Genomic DNA, 14,365 nt, shown 5'->3' on the forward strand with positions numbered 1-14,365 from the left:
AAATTTAATTATAAAACATATTTTTACTGCTGGTTGGGAAGAAGGGCGAGTATCAATGGTTTTTAAAATTAATCATTTAATCCATAACAAAAAATAAATAAATAAATAAAAGGAAAGTGTTGGCTCTCTCTCTCTCTCTCCCTCTCTCTATTATTGATTGTATATTAGATGAAAAACTGCTGGTTGTGAAGAAGGGCGAGTATCAATGGCCACTCTTCTTTCATCCTCTCTCGTCTTCTCCAATCTCTCTCGGCCTTCTCTCTCTCCCTCTATCTCCTCCCTAGCTCTATCCTCCTCGTTTTCTCTATCTTCATCCATCTCTGTCGCTCCTCACACTGTATCATCTTCATGGAGAAAAAAACCCTCTCTTTCTACCTTCACGGTGAAGGCTATTGCTTCAGAGAAGAAGAAAGTTGTGATTGTTAACACCAATAGCGGTGGGCATGCTGTGATTGGCTTCTATTTCGCTAAGCAGCTTTTGAGTTCTGGGCATGATGTCACCATTCTTACCGTTGGTGATGAGAGCTCTGATAAGATGAAGAAGCCTCCATTCACCAGATTCTCTGTTAATTCTAACTCCATTGTGTTTATTTATATATATAAGAAAAATTCATCCAATTGTAGCATTAGTCGATAAAGTGAGAGATATTTATTTGCAGGAAATTGTGGATGGTGGTGGTAAAACGGTATGGGGTGATGTTGGTGCAATTGGGACAGTTTTGGAGGGATTGACATTTGATGTTGTTTTGGATAACAATGGCAAAGATTTGGATGCTGTGAGGTTTGTTTTTCCAACATACTGATTTTGAGTCACAAATAATTCAGGCTTAAAGTCAATTAACACAATCTATATGGATTTGGAGTAAAATTTACAACCAATCAATCAAATTCGATTCTACTGGAATTCAATGATGATGGAAATGATTATTTGCAGGCCAGTGGCAGATTGGGCTAAGAGTGCAGGCGTAGGACAGTTTTTGTTCATAAGCAGCGCCGGAATTTATAAGCAAACCGAAGAGCCACCACATGTGGAAGGGGTGGGTACACACATCCTCATTCCTCAATCTTGAATCATTGCATAAACTGATTCGTTTTTACATAAAAAAAAAAAAAAAAAAAAAAAAAAGTCAAAATTGTAGTTTTTGTTCCATTTGTTAGCACGTGTTATGCAGAAGTGTTTAGTCTGATAAGTTTATAATGATGAATAAATACACTATTACAGGATGCGGTGAAATCCGATGCGGGTCACGTTTTAGTAGAAAAATACCTGTCGGAGGTTTTCGAAAACTGGGCCAGCTTTCGCCCACAATACATGATTGGCTCCGGCAACAACAAAGACTGTGAAGAGTGGTTCTTTGATCGTAAGTCTTACCTTGCCTACTCAGATTTCTGGGCATTATATTTGAACAAACAAACCAGAGGTCGAGGGGGTAGTGTAGTCTCCTATTGACATCTGTTTTATGGAATTTCCACAGGTATTGTGAGGGGGAGGCCGGTTCCGATTCCAGGGTCGGGAATGCAGCTAACAAACATCTCACACGTAAGGGATTTATCGTCCATGCTAACAAAAGCGGTTGAGAATCCAAGTGCTGCAAGTGGGAATATCTTCAACTGTGTTAGCGATCGAGCCGTCACACTAGACGGAATGGCTAAACTATGTGCTAAAGCAGCAGGATTGCCCGTTGAGATCCTGCACTACGATCCCAAATCCATTGGGACTGATGCAAAGAAAGCTTTTCCTTTTCGTAATATGGTAAGACTAGTGGTAGTGGACTACCATTTTTTAATGCACCATTTGTCTAATTCATGATTTACTATTTGTTTTGCAGCATTTTTATGCGGAACCCAGGGCTGCAAAGGACATTTTAGGATGGGAAAGCAGCACCAATTTACCGGAGGATTTGAAAGACAGATTTCAAGAGTATGTCAAGATTGGGAGAGACAAAAAGACCATCAAATTTGATATCGATGATAAGATATTAGAATCCCTTAAAATCCCGGTTCCTGTCTGATCACCAACAGTTCTATGTTCCTTCAAATTTCCCATTCTTATAAATGTCATCAGATTGTTTTTTGCCTAATATTTCATCACGTGTATGTGTCAAATTTTACACCCAAAAAAAAGTCACCATAACAGTTTTGAACAAAGAAAAGTAAAGGATAAAACCGCAAAATACACAAAAACACGTCTACCATTTAATTATTTTTGTAATAAAATCATTTTAGCTTTTTGACTTTTGAAAGAAGATCCGTGACCCTGTTTTCTTCTATGTTTGAGCTATAGAAAAAGTCAAAAACACAAAAGTTGTCTAAATTTGGAAAAAAAACATTTGCACCTTACTCTGTGCTCCAGCAGCTGTAATCTTTTAGCACAACAAACCTGAACCAATCAACGACTTTAGGATGGGTCTGACAAATTTCATTTCTAGAACAAAATTTCAAATTATAAAACGACAACAAAAATCATAATAGAGTTGTAATAATAATACAAGTACCCAGCTTTATAGGTTTGAATAGTATATAGATAGAAAACATATCATTCATCCTAACTCTTGATTAGATTCTAAATATACTGAATCCATCTTCTCCTACTCTTCCTGCTTGATCTCAAGATCCTTAAGCTTTGACTGCAACTCATCTTCATTAGCATCATCACCATCTTCATCATCATCATCATCATCATCATTATATTCTTCTCCTTCAGGGTCATTTTCGTCCAATGGACCGAGAACACTAGGAAAACTCTTGAATATCTCTTTCACATTATCAACCCCTTCATCCGATAAAAAGTTACCATTAATGTTCAGTAATTTAAACCCTGGTTTACCCACAACAGCCTGCGACAAAGCCCTAGCTCCAACCGTTCTGATTCCGTTTGTGCTCAGGTCAACTTCGGTCAACTGTCCAAACTCTTCTTTGAGTGAGTTAGCAATCACTATCACACCTTCATCCTTCAATTCATTCTCAGATAAAACCAATTTAATCAAAGTATTTTTCTTTGCGGTTATAACAGCCGCCAAAGCCGAAGCCGATTCCGATGTAATATCGTTTCCGGCCATCTCAAGAACTTCAAGGGGGGAATCGGAATCCTTGATTGCATTCACAAGAGCCAAAGTCCCCTCGTCCTCCAAATTCAAATAGCTAAAATACACCTCGGTGAGACTAGTAAACACTGGAATGGCTTTGCTTAATGCGATTCCGGCTTCGATTCCAAACATATTGTCACGAAGATCAATCTTTTTCAGATTGGGACAAGTCCCAAGTGCTTTAGATAATGCAACCCCGCCTTCGGAATCAACCCTCGTGGAGGAACACCGGAAGTCCTCCAGAATTGGTGATTCCTTCACGAGTCCGGAAATGGCAATCGCTCCTTCGTCTCCGGTCATGTTGTTATGAAAATGAAGGACTTTGAGTTTATTTGTTGATGGGATTAATTCACATACTGCCTTTGCAGCTTCCTCTGAGATACCATCATTCATCAAATACAACTCTTCAAGATTACTTTGTGAAGCTAAAAGCTTTTCAAATGCCCTTACACCTTTTTCACCTAAAGCATTATTTGAAAGGTTTAAATACCTAAGATTTGACCCTTCAAGAGCTGAGGCAAAAATGGTCATGACTTCAAGAGCATCAGCTTCTGGCCTCCCGGCGATAAAATCGGATAAGTCAACTTCGGTCAACTGTTCTTTCAGAGATGACAAAATGGGTCCAGCAATTCGGGCAGCATCCAGACCGAAACTTCTATTGCTAAAACATATCTTTGTGTATTTGTTTCCAGGTTCAGATAAAGGTTTTAGAAGTTCTTGAGCTTCATCTGCCTCAATGAAGGCTCGCTTTCCTCCAGAAATGTCAAAGAAGGTTTCATGGTGTGGTGTAACTGTATCTGGTATGGGTTCAGGTTCTTGATCTGTTTTTGGTTTAGGGCCTCTTTTGACAGCTTCCACCATGAGTTTACTGGATTCTTTAGCATAAGTTTGTACAGCAGATCCTCCATCACCATCAGGTTCCTTTTCAAAGTGTTGGTTTGCAATGGCAAAGGCTGATGACTCTATTTGCTTTGCCTCTTCTTCTGCTTCTTCCTTGCTTAAAATGCCATATTTTCTAGATAGAATAGATGGAGTTGTAAGATTTTTAACTATACGTTGCACAAGAACAAGCCTGGTGCCATGGCTTGGAGGCCACAGTTTAATTGAGCGCAGTTGATTTGGTGCAGTAGACTCCATATCAAACGAACCTGCAATAACACGATAAAATACAGAAGATTTAAATCTTGCGCTCGTGTTTTAATCCAGCACGACTTACTTAAGAAAGTTGTCAGAACTAATAAATCAATCACCCTAATCTCTAAAATAAAGGAAATGAACTAGCGAAATAGCTTAAATGATAATACTTTCGAACAAACGGTAGCGCTGTAACCTCGATACTAAGCCGTCAACGTCGTTTTATCTGAAACAACTGATGTATATTTTCTGTAATGCATAAATTCAACATCGACTACATTTACCAATATCCTACGATTAGCTGAACTTTCATCCATTGCACAAAGGATTAAGTTAAGATTCTTCGGTTAACAACAGATTAAACTAAAACAGCAAAATCAATGGATAAGATAAAAAGAAAAACAAATCCGATTCAAAGTGCCCTAGTTTCCAGCGTCAACGGTCGTGTAGTAAAAGGATCCGGTCATTAAATTCATTAAACACAAACAAGATCTGAAAGAAATAAATGCTCTTTTCAGTGTAATAGGGCAAAAGAAATATGAAGAAAAACTTTACCGGTGGCGGTGCTGGTGGATAAGAAAGAGAAACGGCGATTGATGAAGTTTTCTCCTGTTGAAAACCGTCCGGAGCGGCTCTTTGCTCCGCCGGCAAAGACGAAAACCCTTTGCAGTAAGAAGAGGGCAATTCGAACTGCAAAGTGGGGGACTGTGAGTGTTTCCCCCGTGATTATGTTTTTGTATGGAAGAAGGCACGTGGGCCCTAATGGACTTGGAGAAGAAGCGATACGCCGATACGAATACGATTTCTTCTCTAGGCCGGGCTGCTGTCTTACAAGCCCATTTTATATTTTAGATATGGCCCATGGGCTATCCAACTCAGAAAAACACTCCACTACCACTAGGGTGTTGCTGCTACCTTTTTCATGTTTTTATTATTTATTAATATTTCTAAAGAAAGTGGTTGTTTATGTAAATTTTATTCCCTTTTTATCCCGGTCCGATTCTATCCGACTGATCCCTATTTATTCTCAACCCAACCTTTAATAGCTCTTTTGGAGAGTAAAATTATAAAATAATTACTCAAAATTACGTTGATCTTGAAATTTTGAATGAGCTCGTTGTAGCCAAAAAAAAAATTATGTTTACATCATAGTCAGGGGCGGAGACAATGAGGGGGCTGCCGGGTGCTCTGCCCCCTCCGATCTCTTCTATAACTTCAACTAATAGGATATATATAATAGTCCATGCAGTAATCTTTTAGCCGACATTGGTTGTTAGAGAACCTTCTAATCATTTTCAAAAATCCAACTATTATTATATAGACAAATAATAAGCCCATACAATTATGAAAAGAACTGAGACCTAGTTGGCTAAATTCTCACTGCATCAACTCCCATTTATTTTAATTTGCCTACATATAACCCCATTTATTTTTATTAGTGTTCGGAAATAGCTCTTGTAACTACTAATTAGTTGATATATTCGTTGGGTCTTTTTATTGTATTTTTCATCAATGAGGTTTCAATTAAAAAATTATTTCTCGCGTATATATTACCCCACTTATATTAATTTTCCTATATATTACCCCATTCATTTTATTAGTGTTTATAAATAGCTCTTGTAACTGCCAATTAGTTGATATATTAGTTGGGTCTTGTAGCGGGCTAATTAATCTTTAATCTGAAAAAATAAGATGTCATATTTAAGAGAGGTACATTAGATTCTTTGATTCATGATCCCCAAGAACAGTCTTTAATTTTAAGCTATTGATGTTCTTATTTAGACGATTTTTTCTTTATCAGTTTCTTATCCAGTTTTACAAAGCGTATTATATTATTCAGTTATAAAAAGTAATTTAATATTCTTATTATGATGTAAGCCCCCTTCAATCTAGAATCCTGGCTCTGCCCTTGATCATAGTTGCAAAAACAAAGATAATTACCTTACCCTGAAGGAAGTCGTAGGCCTCCCCCCTTATATCCGTATATGGTGAAAGTTGCATGTCTTTTTCTCACCAAATGATATACTTGTTTTTAATGATTAATAATCTCTATCAATTTATACTAACTAAGGTGTATTCATGTACTTTTTATGTCCATGGTGTAGATTAAATTGAAAGTAAGTTTGTCATAATGGTGTTAGGCTCATTTAGTTGGAGTGGTCACCTCTTTGTGCCTATTACCATGACTAGCCAATTCTCTTGGATCCTTTGATACCAATGTTTTGTCCCGTGTGCTACGCATCCACTTTAAGCATCTATTTGAGATAAGGGTATTTTGGGAAAATCATAAATAAAGAGCATCTTATTAGTATAGGGATAATTTAGGTATTTTACTTATTAAGTTTGTTATGCCAAAGTATTATAAGAGGATGGTTGGAAGGAGGGTGAAGGTATCTTTTTTCAAATTCTAGTCTTAGAACCCTTGGGAGAGGTTAGGCTCTCAAATCTCTACCAAATCATTAGGTTTATCTTGATTATTCTTGTGTTGGTTTGAATGTTTTAATTCAATACAGAGAAGCTTTTGTTATGGTTCTTGTTTATTGAGTTTATTGAGATATCGATTCATATCATCCTCATTCAGAGAGAAGGTTTGGAGCACGCACTTGCCTCCTTGTCCCTTCATTCTCTCTCATTGTCCCCTCTTTGACTCATAACCTGGCCTATAAATAAAATAAAAAAACACATCTCCACCATTAGGAGGGACATCATATTCATCCATACTCAACTCTCCTTCTCACATACACTTATCAAGATGGTTTGCTTTAGTCTAGAGAAACTATCTTCGTTTATGTACTATACATATGTGATTTAATCGTCAGACTCTGCTCTTAAAAGGCAACAATCATCGTTGCGGCTAATTTTGGAGAGTACAACAGTAACGAAATATGGAAAATCAAACTCTAAAATCTTTTTGACATCACAGAGAAACAAAGATGAAATCTTTTATCAAACGAAAGGCAACTAATATTCATTATTAGTTATATTACTAAACAATAATATATAACATAATGGTTGATAAATAGATCAAACCATCTTCGATACAACAGCTACAAACAATTTTCTAAATGGTTCGATAAGTGTTCTAGTTTCACATATTTATTAAAAAAAAAAAAAAAGAAACTCATTCGATATGTATTCCAATAGTGGTATGATAACTGGAGTCATTACTGTTCTTCGACCAGTTGTCTTTGATTAATCCACATGCACCGTTGATCACATGCAATGGCCGTTGTACCTGAAGCTCCTCCTCGCCTGGAGCCACATTCATCAACGCGGAACAATACCTTCCAAACGTAGAAATGTCAACATACAGTCGAAAATCAATTCCAAACAGAAATTTCATCTCCAGTCTGTTCAATTCTGCTGTTGTCACTCCTCCCACTTTCGCATAATACGCATTATTAAAAAATCTGCAATAATTGGATGTTTAAGAAGGTCGATTAGGGATTTGGGAAGAAGAATTAAGAAGATCGATTAGGGACTTACGCTTCATCAACGAACTTTGTAGCTACCAATATGCTTGTGATCAAAAGACGATGAACATTAAGAGAAGTCAAAATGATATTTTGAGATTGGATGAATCTATCGATGTATATATGTGCAACAATGAAGCAAGAAGGACTGCAGCGAGAGTACTTAAAGATGCGATCCATGTATTGTTGAATGGTGAGTGTAGGTGCTCTTGAGCCATGGAAAACTGTAATATCAATGTCTTTTTTAGTAGTTTGCTCGTTCTTTTCAACCCATTTCTCAAGACATGAAGAAACAAGGGATACAACTTTTGGGTTTCCATATTTTTGTTTGAGGCCTAAAAAATTGCAGACTTTTGAGCCAATGGTGTCGTTTTCAAGTGTTAAAGCTGCTTCCTGCACTTATGAAAGCGGAATCGGTTACCATATATGGAAGAAAAATTAAAGCCTTTTAAATAGCCGAGGGAAATTCACCATTACCTAATAAACTCGTATTCAATATACAAAATTTATTTATGACAACAAAGCAATGTCATGTCAAGAAACGATTTCATATTTAGAAGAAAAACAAGATTAGCTTGACCCATATATGTTGTAAGAACCATAAACTGATGATTAAAAGCAAAACCCACGACTAAAATTGCATAAAAATTCGGCAATGTGTTGCAAAAAACATATAGAAAGGGAGACCAGAGATAATCGTGACCATTTAAGCAAGTAAATAAGTAATTTTACTCGTAATCATGGATTATAGGATTCGTTGCAACTACTATGACTACTGAGACTTAATACCAACCAATCATCTAACCATAATGGAAGGAGGTTGGTTGCTCAAGACAATTAAAGTCACAATGATCATCAAATAAAAACACATCGAAACACCACTAAATGATTAAAAAAGCAAAACCCACATAGATATTTATGAACGTCAACGTGTTACAAGAAATACCCAAAAATGAAAAGCAAGAGAGAAATCAAAGAACATACAGAGGTCCTTGAAGCATCCATGGTTGCCACGCCCACTACCCAAAAGTCAAATCATCGATCACCTATACATCATGATGTTCTATGTATGATGATGATGATGCATATGAGTAGTCCTTTACTTGAAGCAAGCATAAGCATAAACCCCTTTTATCTTCTTATAATAAGTTTGGTCACTTTCTCTTTCTCCCTCGAGATTGGTTGTCTAATTTTAGGTCAATTCACGTTGAAAAATAGGGTTTTTTTTATTGATTGAATAATTTGTTGGTTTGCAATAATGGAATAGAATGGAGGTGTATTTAGGTGAATCAAGGAACATGAAAGCCGGTGGGTGTCGGTGGCCTTTATATTTTATTGAGTGAATGACAAAAATGGTCCATGTGGTAAATAAGATATATATTAATTATGATTTAATAATGTATAAAATATATATGGATTGATAAGCGGATTTAATGGTGACGTTAATGTGTGCACGTTAGGTTTTATCAAAAGACTGTTCCATCAGAGTAATTAGTCCCCTGTCGACTCTTGTATAGGAAATTAGCAATAAGGGCATTAATCATGTTCGGAAATACACATTCTGTTGAAGAACTACAGCTGTGAATGTGATGCATGAAAAAAACAACACAAACTGATTACTTTCTGTACATTTTCCCTTGAAAAAAACAAACCTAAATGGCTAAATCATCTCTCTCAGATTTCATTTCAGTGGTTTGCCAAGTATCTTCATAAAGTAATCACACATGTCTGGCAACATCCGCTTCATCAAACTACCATACCTGAAATTGAAACTTCCATTTTAAGTTTTTAACTAACCATCGCAAGTATTATTATAAATTAAAAAAAATGTTAAATTGGCTTATTATATCTTACCATGGTTTTGAATTTAATTTGTCAAAGTGTTCCAAAATAAACAGAATACAAGCATCCTTTAAGGAGACAGCATTGAAGGCCTCTGATAAGTCATACATATATGCGACTTTGTCAAGCGTAATATCCTAATTAACAGCAGATACAGAAACAAGATGTTCATGTTAGCCAACAAAATCCATAACTGATGGATAGTTCCAATTCCATAACAGATATGAAAAGGTTACCTGTGCAATGGTGTATTCACAAAGACGCTTGAGCCCATCTAGAAGATATTGGTCGGCAGCTCTAAGGAGATCCTGGGCTATTCTCAGATCCACCTCCACTGATCCACTGTAAATGTACCTCATCATTTTCTCAAATGTCTCCCAACTTATATTTGGTATCTCAATATCTTTTGCATCTCTCTCCTACAATGCAACCAAACCACATTCATAAACACACACACACACATATATGATACTACATGTTTCTAGTTTAAGACTAACCCGGTAACCACCATCAAACATTGCCCGAAACGCATCAGAAGAAGCAAGCAGGCAGATTCTGTGAGCATAAAACCGTTTCCCTGATATCATACCAAACAAACATTCTCAGCCACATCCATTACTTAATTTTTACTTTTTTTAAAAACATATCATATCATATGTGTACCTTCAATCAGGAAGGTTACATCAGAAAGTGTAGGGTTGTTCACATACTGCTCACCCAAATATACCTGCAATGCAACAACAGTAAGAACCACAACCAATGATCAAAATTGAAAGCTTCAGGGACCAAAAATGTAATTATCTCTAAGAAAAAAAGAAAAAAAGGAAAGCCAACTTGAGATATTGGAGATGATGGTCCTGCTGCATCCACAGGATTAAGTGAAGTAGCTTTTTCAGCCAGCTTTCGCAAAGCAACGCAACTATCTTCTTGATGTTTTGAATTGCTTGATTGGAAAAGCTCCAAAAGTATATCCAATCCTGAAAGGTGTCATCAAATATATATATAAAGAAAATGTGTAATTACCAATATGTCACTCAAATTTTAACAAAGAACAGACTGTTTTTACCAATGCTATCCACAAATATTGATTTCTGGTCATCAGGCGAACAGAGATGTGCAAGAGCCAAGGTGACTCGTCTTTGAACATTTCTCTCAGAACTACGCATTAGGTACAGCAAATGACTCAACACCTGACACAACAAATAGTAATACCATGTCATGTGTGATTGAAAATTTCAATTAAGAATCCTACATATTATCTACCAATAATTACCCTTCCATGAATCTTCTCCTCCAACCTCTTCAATGTCTTTGCTACACATTCCCGAGTTGGCTGCACAATAAATATAAACTCATGAATTCAACCAAGTAATCTGTCCCAGAAGTCAGGCTTATTATTTTAAAGGGTGTGGAAAGACATTGGTGATGACTGATATGATAATTCATAAGTAAAGTAATTACTTGAACAACAAATTCACCATCCAGCAGCTTTTGAACACCACCAACTCTTATCAGATCAGCAACATTATCCTACAAAAAAGATTTTACCATAAGTTGAAGGGTAACTATTGGCTACAGATATTATATTGGTCTAACTTTATACAATGTTCAAGGTTTTACCTCATTATCTGCAAGTCCATACAAAGCAAATGCAGCATTGTGTTGCAGAGTACCATTTCTGGAATCTAAAAGTTTCAATAATGGAACAATGCCACCACTATGTGCAATACCAGCTTGATTGTGAGTGTCCTGATAGATGACAATAAAAGCATCATTTAAAAAAAAAAAAACTGATTTTTTATCATAAATGTTATAGCAATAAATATAAAAGAAAATAACTAAATTCATGATGTACCTGTGCCAACCTCCCAAGTGCAAAAGCTGACATTTCCTTCAGTTGAGCTTCTGGAGACTGCAACATATCAATTAGTGGACCAACAGCACCTCTTTGAACTATATGTACCTGAAAAAGTAAAGTTTTTGGTTATGTGGGTTATGGTGATAACCAAATTTAAGCATAAAAAACAAATTTTTTTTTATTGTTAGATATACAGTTACAACACAATAGCATCATTTGATAAATGATAAAAAATTGAGAAACCTTGCAGTCTGTATCAGCAGCAGCAAACTGTCCAAGTAGTAATGCAGCTTCTCTTTGGCTCTCTGAACAAGTTGAACTGCTGACAAAAGATAAAATTAAACAAGACCAAAAGAAAGTGAGCAGAGGTTGCATTAGTCAATAGAGGGGTATTATGGTACCTAAGCAATTCAATTACAGGCTGCAATGCTCCAGCAAGGAGAACTTCCTTCTTTATATTTGGGGATGAGTGCACAAGGTTGCCAATCACACCAACCTAAGAGACCATTCAAAAGTCAATAGATAGTCAAAAACATACTGAAATATCTAATGCAATGGATGTATGCACACTAATTGGTATTTAAGAAATGGTACAGAAACTAACTGCTTCGTAGTGTATAGCAGCATCTTCTGAATGAAGCATTAGAACAAGGGTGGGCAGAGCATTACATTCCACTATCTGCAAATGTTTCATGGATATATTAGAAAAAATTTAGTTCTTGATCCCGAAAAGAAGCTTCACTAAATTATAGAAGCATCAACCTGGTTTTTGTTTTCATCATTTTTGAAAGCTAGTGTACGCAAGGCCCCCGCTGCAGCTCTTTGCACTTTTGCATCACTGGATTCTAACAATTCAACAAGTGGAGGAATGCCGCCTTCAACCCTAAACATGAAAAAATGTGATGAACTAAAGGTACTAAAATAAATGAATAGCAGCTGAAAAAGATGGAGGGAAACAGACCTAACAAGGGTCTTGATGCTGCTATTTTCATGAGCAAGGTTGGTGATTGCATCAGCTGCTTTCCTTATGGCACCATTCAGTGCTCGAGAACTTTGGCCATCCAAGCGTCTCTTAAGAAGACCAACCAGATGAGGTAAGGCTCCAGCATCCACTATGCGTTGTTGATGCTCAGGCTATTAAAACAAAGTGGAGGTTTTTTGAAAGTGTTCAGAAATTGTTTGTGAACAGATTCAAGAGGAAACAATCTATCACCATTAATAACAGTAATTTTATTAAATATAATCTTTCGGATTCTCCTTTATTTTAATTGACAAGGTTATGCAATTCAAATGAGTACCTACCTTAATGGCAAGAAGTCCAAGAGTAAAAGCACTTCCTTTTTCCACCTCATGTTCATACGGTATTGTGCCAGTAACAACCTCTTCTGGTGACTGTGGCGCTTGAAGATGCCGTACTAGGGCTGGAACAGCACCAGATTCGACGATCAAGTTCACAATATCCTCTGAAAACAAAATGAAAAATCTTAGCGAATAATAAATAAAAGCAGGGGTGCCATTAATTATTCAACTTAGCAGCTTTGCTAACACAAATCATTAGCCAGATACTCAACAAAAAGTCAAAACAATCAAGAAACACAAAATTAAATATAGAAGGATCAGTGATCACACGAAGTAAGAATAAAATCTAAAAACGAAATTTAAGAGAACATGTAATGAATATATTAAGAACTCGTCGGCAAAGTATTCAATTTATTTGCAGTAATAACACAAAGCATCAGCAGCTACCTAGTCGCCAAAAAGAAATTTCCGTTGAGCAACACGATATTAAAAGGCGATAAGAACGGATAAACATACCTATATGTGTAAATATATATCACACGAAGTATGAATAAAATCTAAAAAACGAAAACTAAGAGTAGGTGAAATGAAAGATATTAAAAATTCGTCCGCGCGTTAACACAAAACTACAAATCTAAAACTTGCACAATAACTACTAAATTATAAGCAAACGAAATCAAATCAAATTACGCTGCGTAAAGTTGAAAAACAAAACTCAATAAGAAAAATCCAAACCGTTCTTTGCGAACTCGGAGAGGGCGTGAAGTGAGCGTTTGACTAGGGCACGATCTGCTTCACTCGATGAGAAAGTAGAATCGAGTACTTCAACCTGAGCACGAATTCCATATAATAGATCTTGTTGAGAAACGTCGTCTGTAGAAGAAAACTTATGATCTACGATTAATTCGTCCTCCAGCTTCCTCTTCAGGCTCCTTCTACCGGAGTTAGTAGGTTGTTCATGGCGTCTCCGATCCTCCGCCATGAGAGATTGAATGTAGGGGTAAATTGGGGAAAGAGAAGTTACGTTTTACAAGAGGAGTGTGTAAAAGTGAAAATGAAATGGGGAGAAAGCAATTTCGGAGGTTAAAATAAATGAATTAGAAATTCAACGCCCGCCCTTGAATATGTGTTTTTCCCCTCTCTTTTTTGAGATTTTCGTGCTAACGTACACTCCCGCTCTAAATATGTTGCCGAATAAGATGCTAATCTGCGCGCTGCATTTTTTGTCAACTTAAATAATACAGCTAATTTTCATTTACTTAATGTTAACTAGAAAGGTTACCCCGCTACGCGGGGGTCAGAAACTTTCAATATTGTTTCCGAATCGATAAATATAATAGACGTAGAAAGTGCAAAGATGAAAAGCCTGGAGTTTGTCCCGGACCGGTTTTTTCATGTTTTTATGAAAAAATGCAAGGTTCTAAAAAGCTCTCGATGGCGCGTCATGACTCCAAGGCTTGTACCTGCCGCTAAGGTTTATCAAAACGCCACCTTAACTCATATATGTGTATAAAATAGAATAATAGTTGAAAAAATATATAAAAATATTAATTATATACAAAATTATCGCCTTAAGTCACGCCTTACAAACGACGTGGCTCGCCAAATCTCGGAAAAGCTTGAGGTTTGACATAGCCGACAAGTCACGCCTTACGTTATTTAGAACCTTGAAA

The 14,365-nt window shown here is 36.5% G+C and overlaps 4 protein-coding genes across 5 annotated transcripts; 1 reads left to right on the forward strand and 3 right to left on the reverse strand.

Moving 5' to 3' along the window:
- The first annotated feature begins 142 nt into the window (after nt 1-142).
- On the forward strand, nt 143-2,081 carry CSP41A (chloroplast stem-loop binding protein of 41 kDa). The gene is made up of 6 exons (XM_079019636.1): nt 143-565; nt 660-781; nt 935-1,037; nt 1,223-1,361; nt 1,476-1,753; nt 1,830-2,081. The coding sequence occupies exons 1-6, from the start codon at nt 206-208 to the stop codon at nt 2,010-2,012; spliced, it is 1,185 nt and encodes a 394-aa protein (XP_078875762.1). The 5' UTR covers nt 143-205; the 3' UTR covers nt 2,013-2,081.
- Nucleotides 2,082-2,443: 362 nt separating this feature from the next.
- Nucleotides 2,444-4,940, reverse strand: RANGAP1 (RAN GTPase activating protein 1). Its single transcript, XM_079019635.1, has 2 exons — nt 4,776-4,940; nt 2,444-4,234 (listed from the first exon to the last, which is right to left on the reverse strand). Exon 2 carries the CDS (start codon nt 4,221-4,223, stop codon nt 2,589-2,591), a length of 1,635 nt encoding a protein of 544 aa, XP_078875761.1. The 5' UTR covers nt 4,224-4,234; nt 4,776-4,940; the 3' UTR covers nt 2,444-2,588.
- A 2,221-nt stretch (nt 4,941-7,161) lies between these two features.
- Nucleotides 7,162-8,956, reverse strand: CYCP1;1 (cyclin p1;1). Its single transcript, XM_079018884.1, has 3 exons — nt 8,678-8,956; nt 7,707-8,086; nt 7,162-7,630 (listed from the first exon to the last, which is right to left on the reverse strand). The coding sequence occupies exons 1-3, from the start codon at nt 8,696-8,698 to the stop codon at nt 7,342-7,344; spliced, it is 690 nt and encodes a 229-aa protein (XP_078875010.1). The 5' UTR covers nt 8,699-8,956; the 3' UTR covers nt 7,162-7,341.
- A 219-nt stretch (nt 8,957-9,175) lies between these two features.
- Nucleotides 9,176-13,786, reverse strand: LOC145072461 (ARM REPEAT PROTEIN INTERACTING WITH ABF2-like). Of its 2 annotated transcripts, none has more exons than XM_079018882.1 (18): nt 13,428-13,786; nt 12,696-12,856; nt 12,355-12,527; nt 12,156-12,276; nt 11,998-12,072; nt 11,795-11,889; nt 11,637-11,712; nt 11,391-11,498; nt 11,156-11,284; nt 10,997-11,065; nt 10,809-10,868; nt 10,602-10,725; nt 10,370-10,512; nt 10,199-10,262; nt 10,033-10,112; nt 9,772-9,954; nt 9,548-9,672; nt 9,176-9,465 (listed from the first exon to the last, which is right to left on the reverse strand). In XM_079018882.1, exons 1-18 carry the CDS (start codon nt 13,672-13,674, stop codon nt 9,375-9,377), a joined length of 2,124 nt encoding a protein of 707 aa, XP_078875008.1. In that variant the 5' UTR covers nt 13,675-13,786; the 3' UTR covers nt 9,176-9,374. The 2 variants fall into 2 exon arrangements, with proteins under 2 accessions (XP_078875008.1, XP_078875009.1); XM_079018883.1 differs by having other exon boundaries at nt 9,176-9,453; nt 13,428-13,784.
- Between the last annotated feature and the right edge of the window lie 579 nt (nt 13,787-14,365).

The sequence above is a fragment of the Lactuca serriola genome, chromosome 9 (genome assembly GCF_051521515.1).
Source record: "Lactuca serriola cultivar US96UC23 chromosome 9, Lser_US96UC23_V15, whole genome shotgun sequence".
NCBI lineage: Eukaryota > Viridiplantae > Streptophyta > Magnoliopsida > Asterales > Asteraceae > Lactuca > Lactuca serriola.

What these genes read in the sequence shown, in the direction of transcription:
- RANGAP1 (XM_079019635.1), bottom strand. Translation starts at nt 4,223, where the DNA reads ATGGAGTCTACTGCACCAAATCAACTGCGCTCAATTAAACTGTGGCCT.
- LOC145072461 (XM_079018882.1), bottom strand. Translation starts at nt 13,674, where the DNA reads ATGGCGGAGGATCGGAGACGCCATGAACAACCTACTAACTCCGGTAGA. An exon ending in AGGAGAAGATTCATGGAAGG is followed by an intron (nt 10,726 to 10,808) that starts GTAATTATTGGT and finishes TTGTTGTGTCAG; the next exon opens with GTGTTGAGTCATTTGCTGTA. An exon ending in AAATTAAATTCAAAACCATG is followed by an intron (nt 9,466 to 9,547) that starts GTAAGATATAAT and finishes TTAAAATGGAAG; the next exon opens with TTTCAATTTCAGGTATGGTA.
- CSP41A (XM_079019636.1), top strand. Translation starts at nt 206, where the DNA reads ATGGCCACTCTTCTTTCATCCTCTCTCGTCTTCTCCAATCTCTCTCGG. An exon ending in AAAGATTTGGATGCTGTGAG is followed by an intron (nt 782 to 934) that starts GTTTGTTTTTCC and finishes GATTATTTGCAG; the next exon opens with GCCAGTGGCAGATTGGGCTA. An exon ending in AGCCACCACATGTGGAAGGG is followed by an intron (nt 1,038 to 1,222) that starts GTGGGTACACAC and finishes ACACTATTACAG; the next exon opens with GATGCGGTGAAATCCGATGC.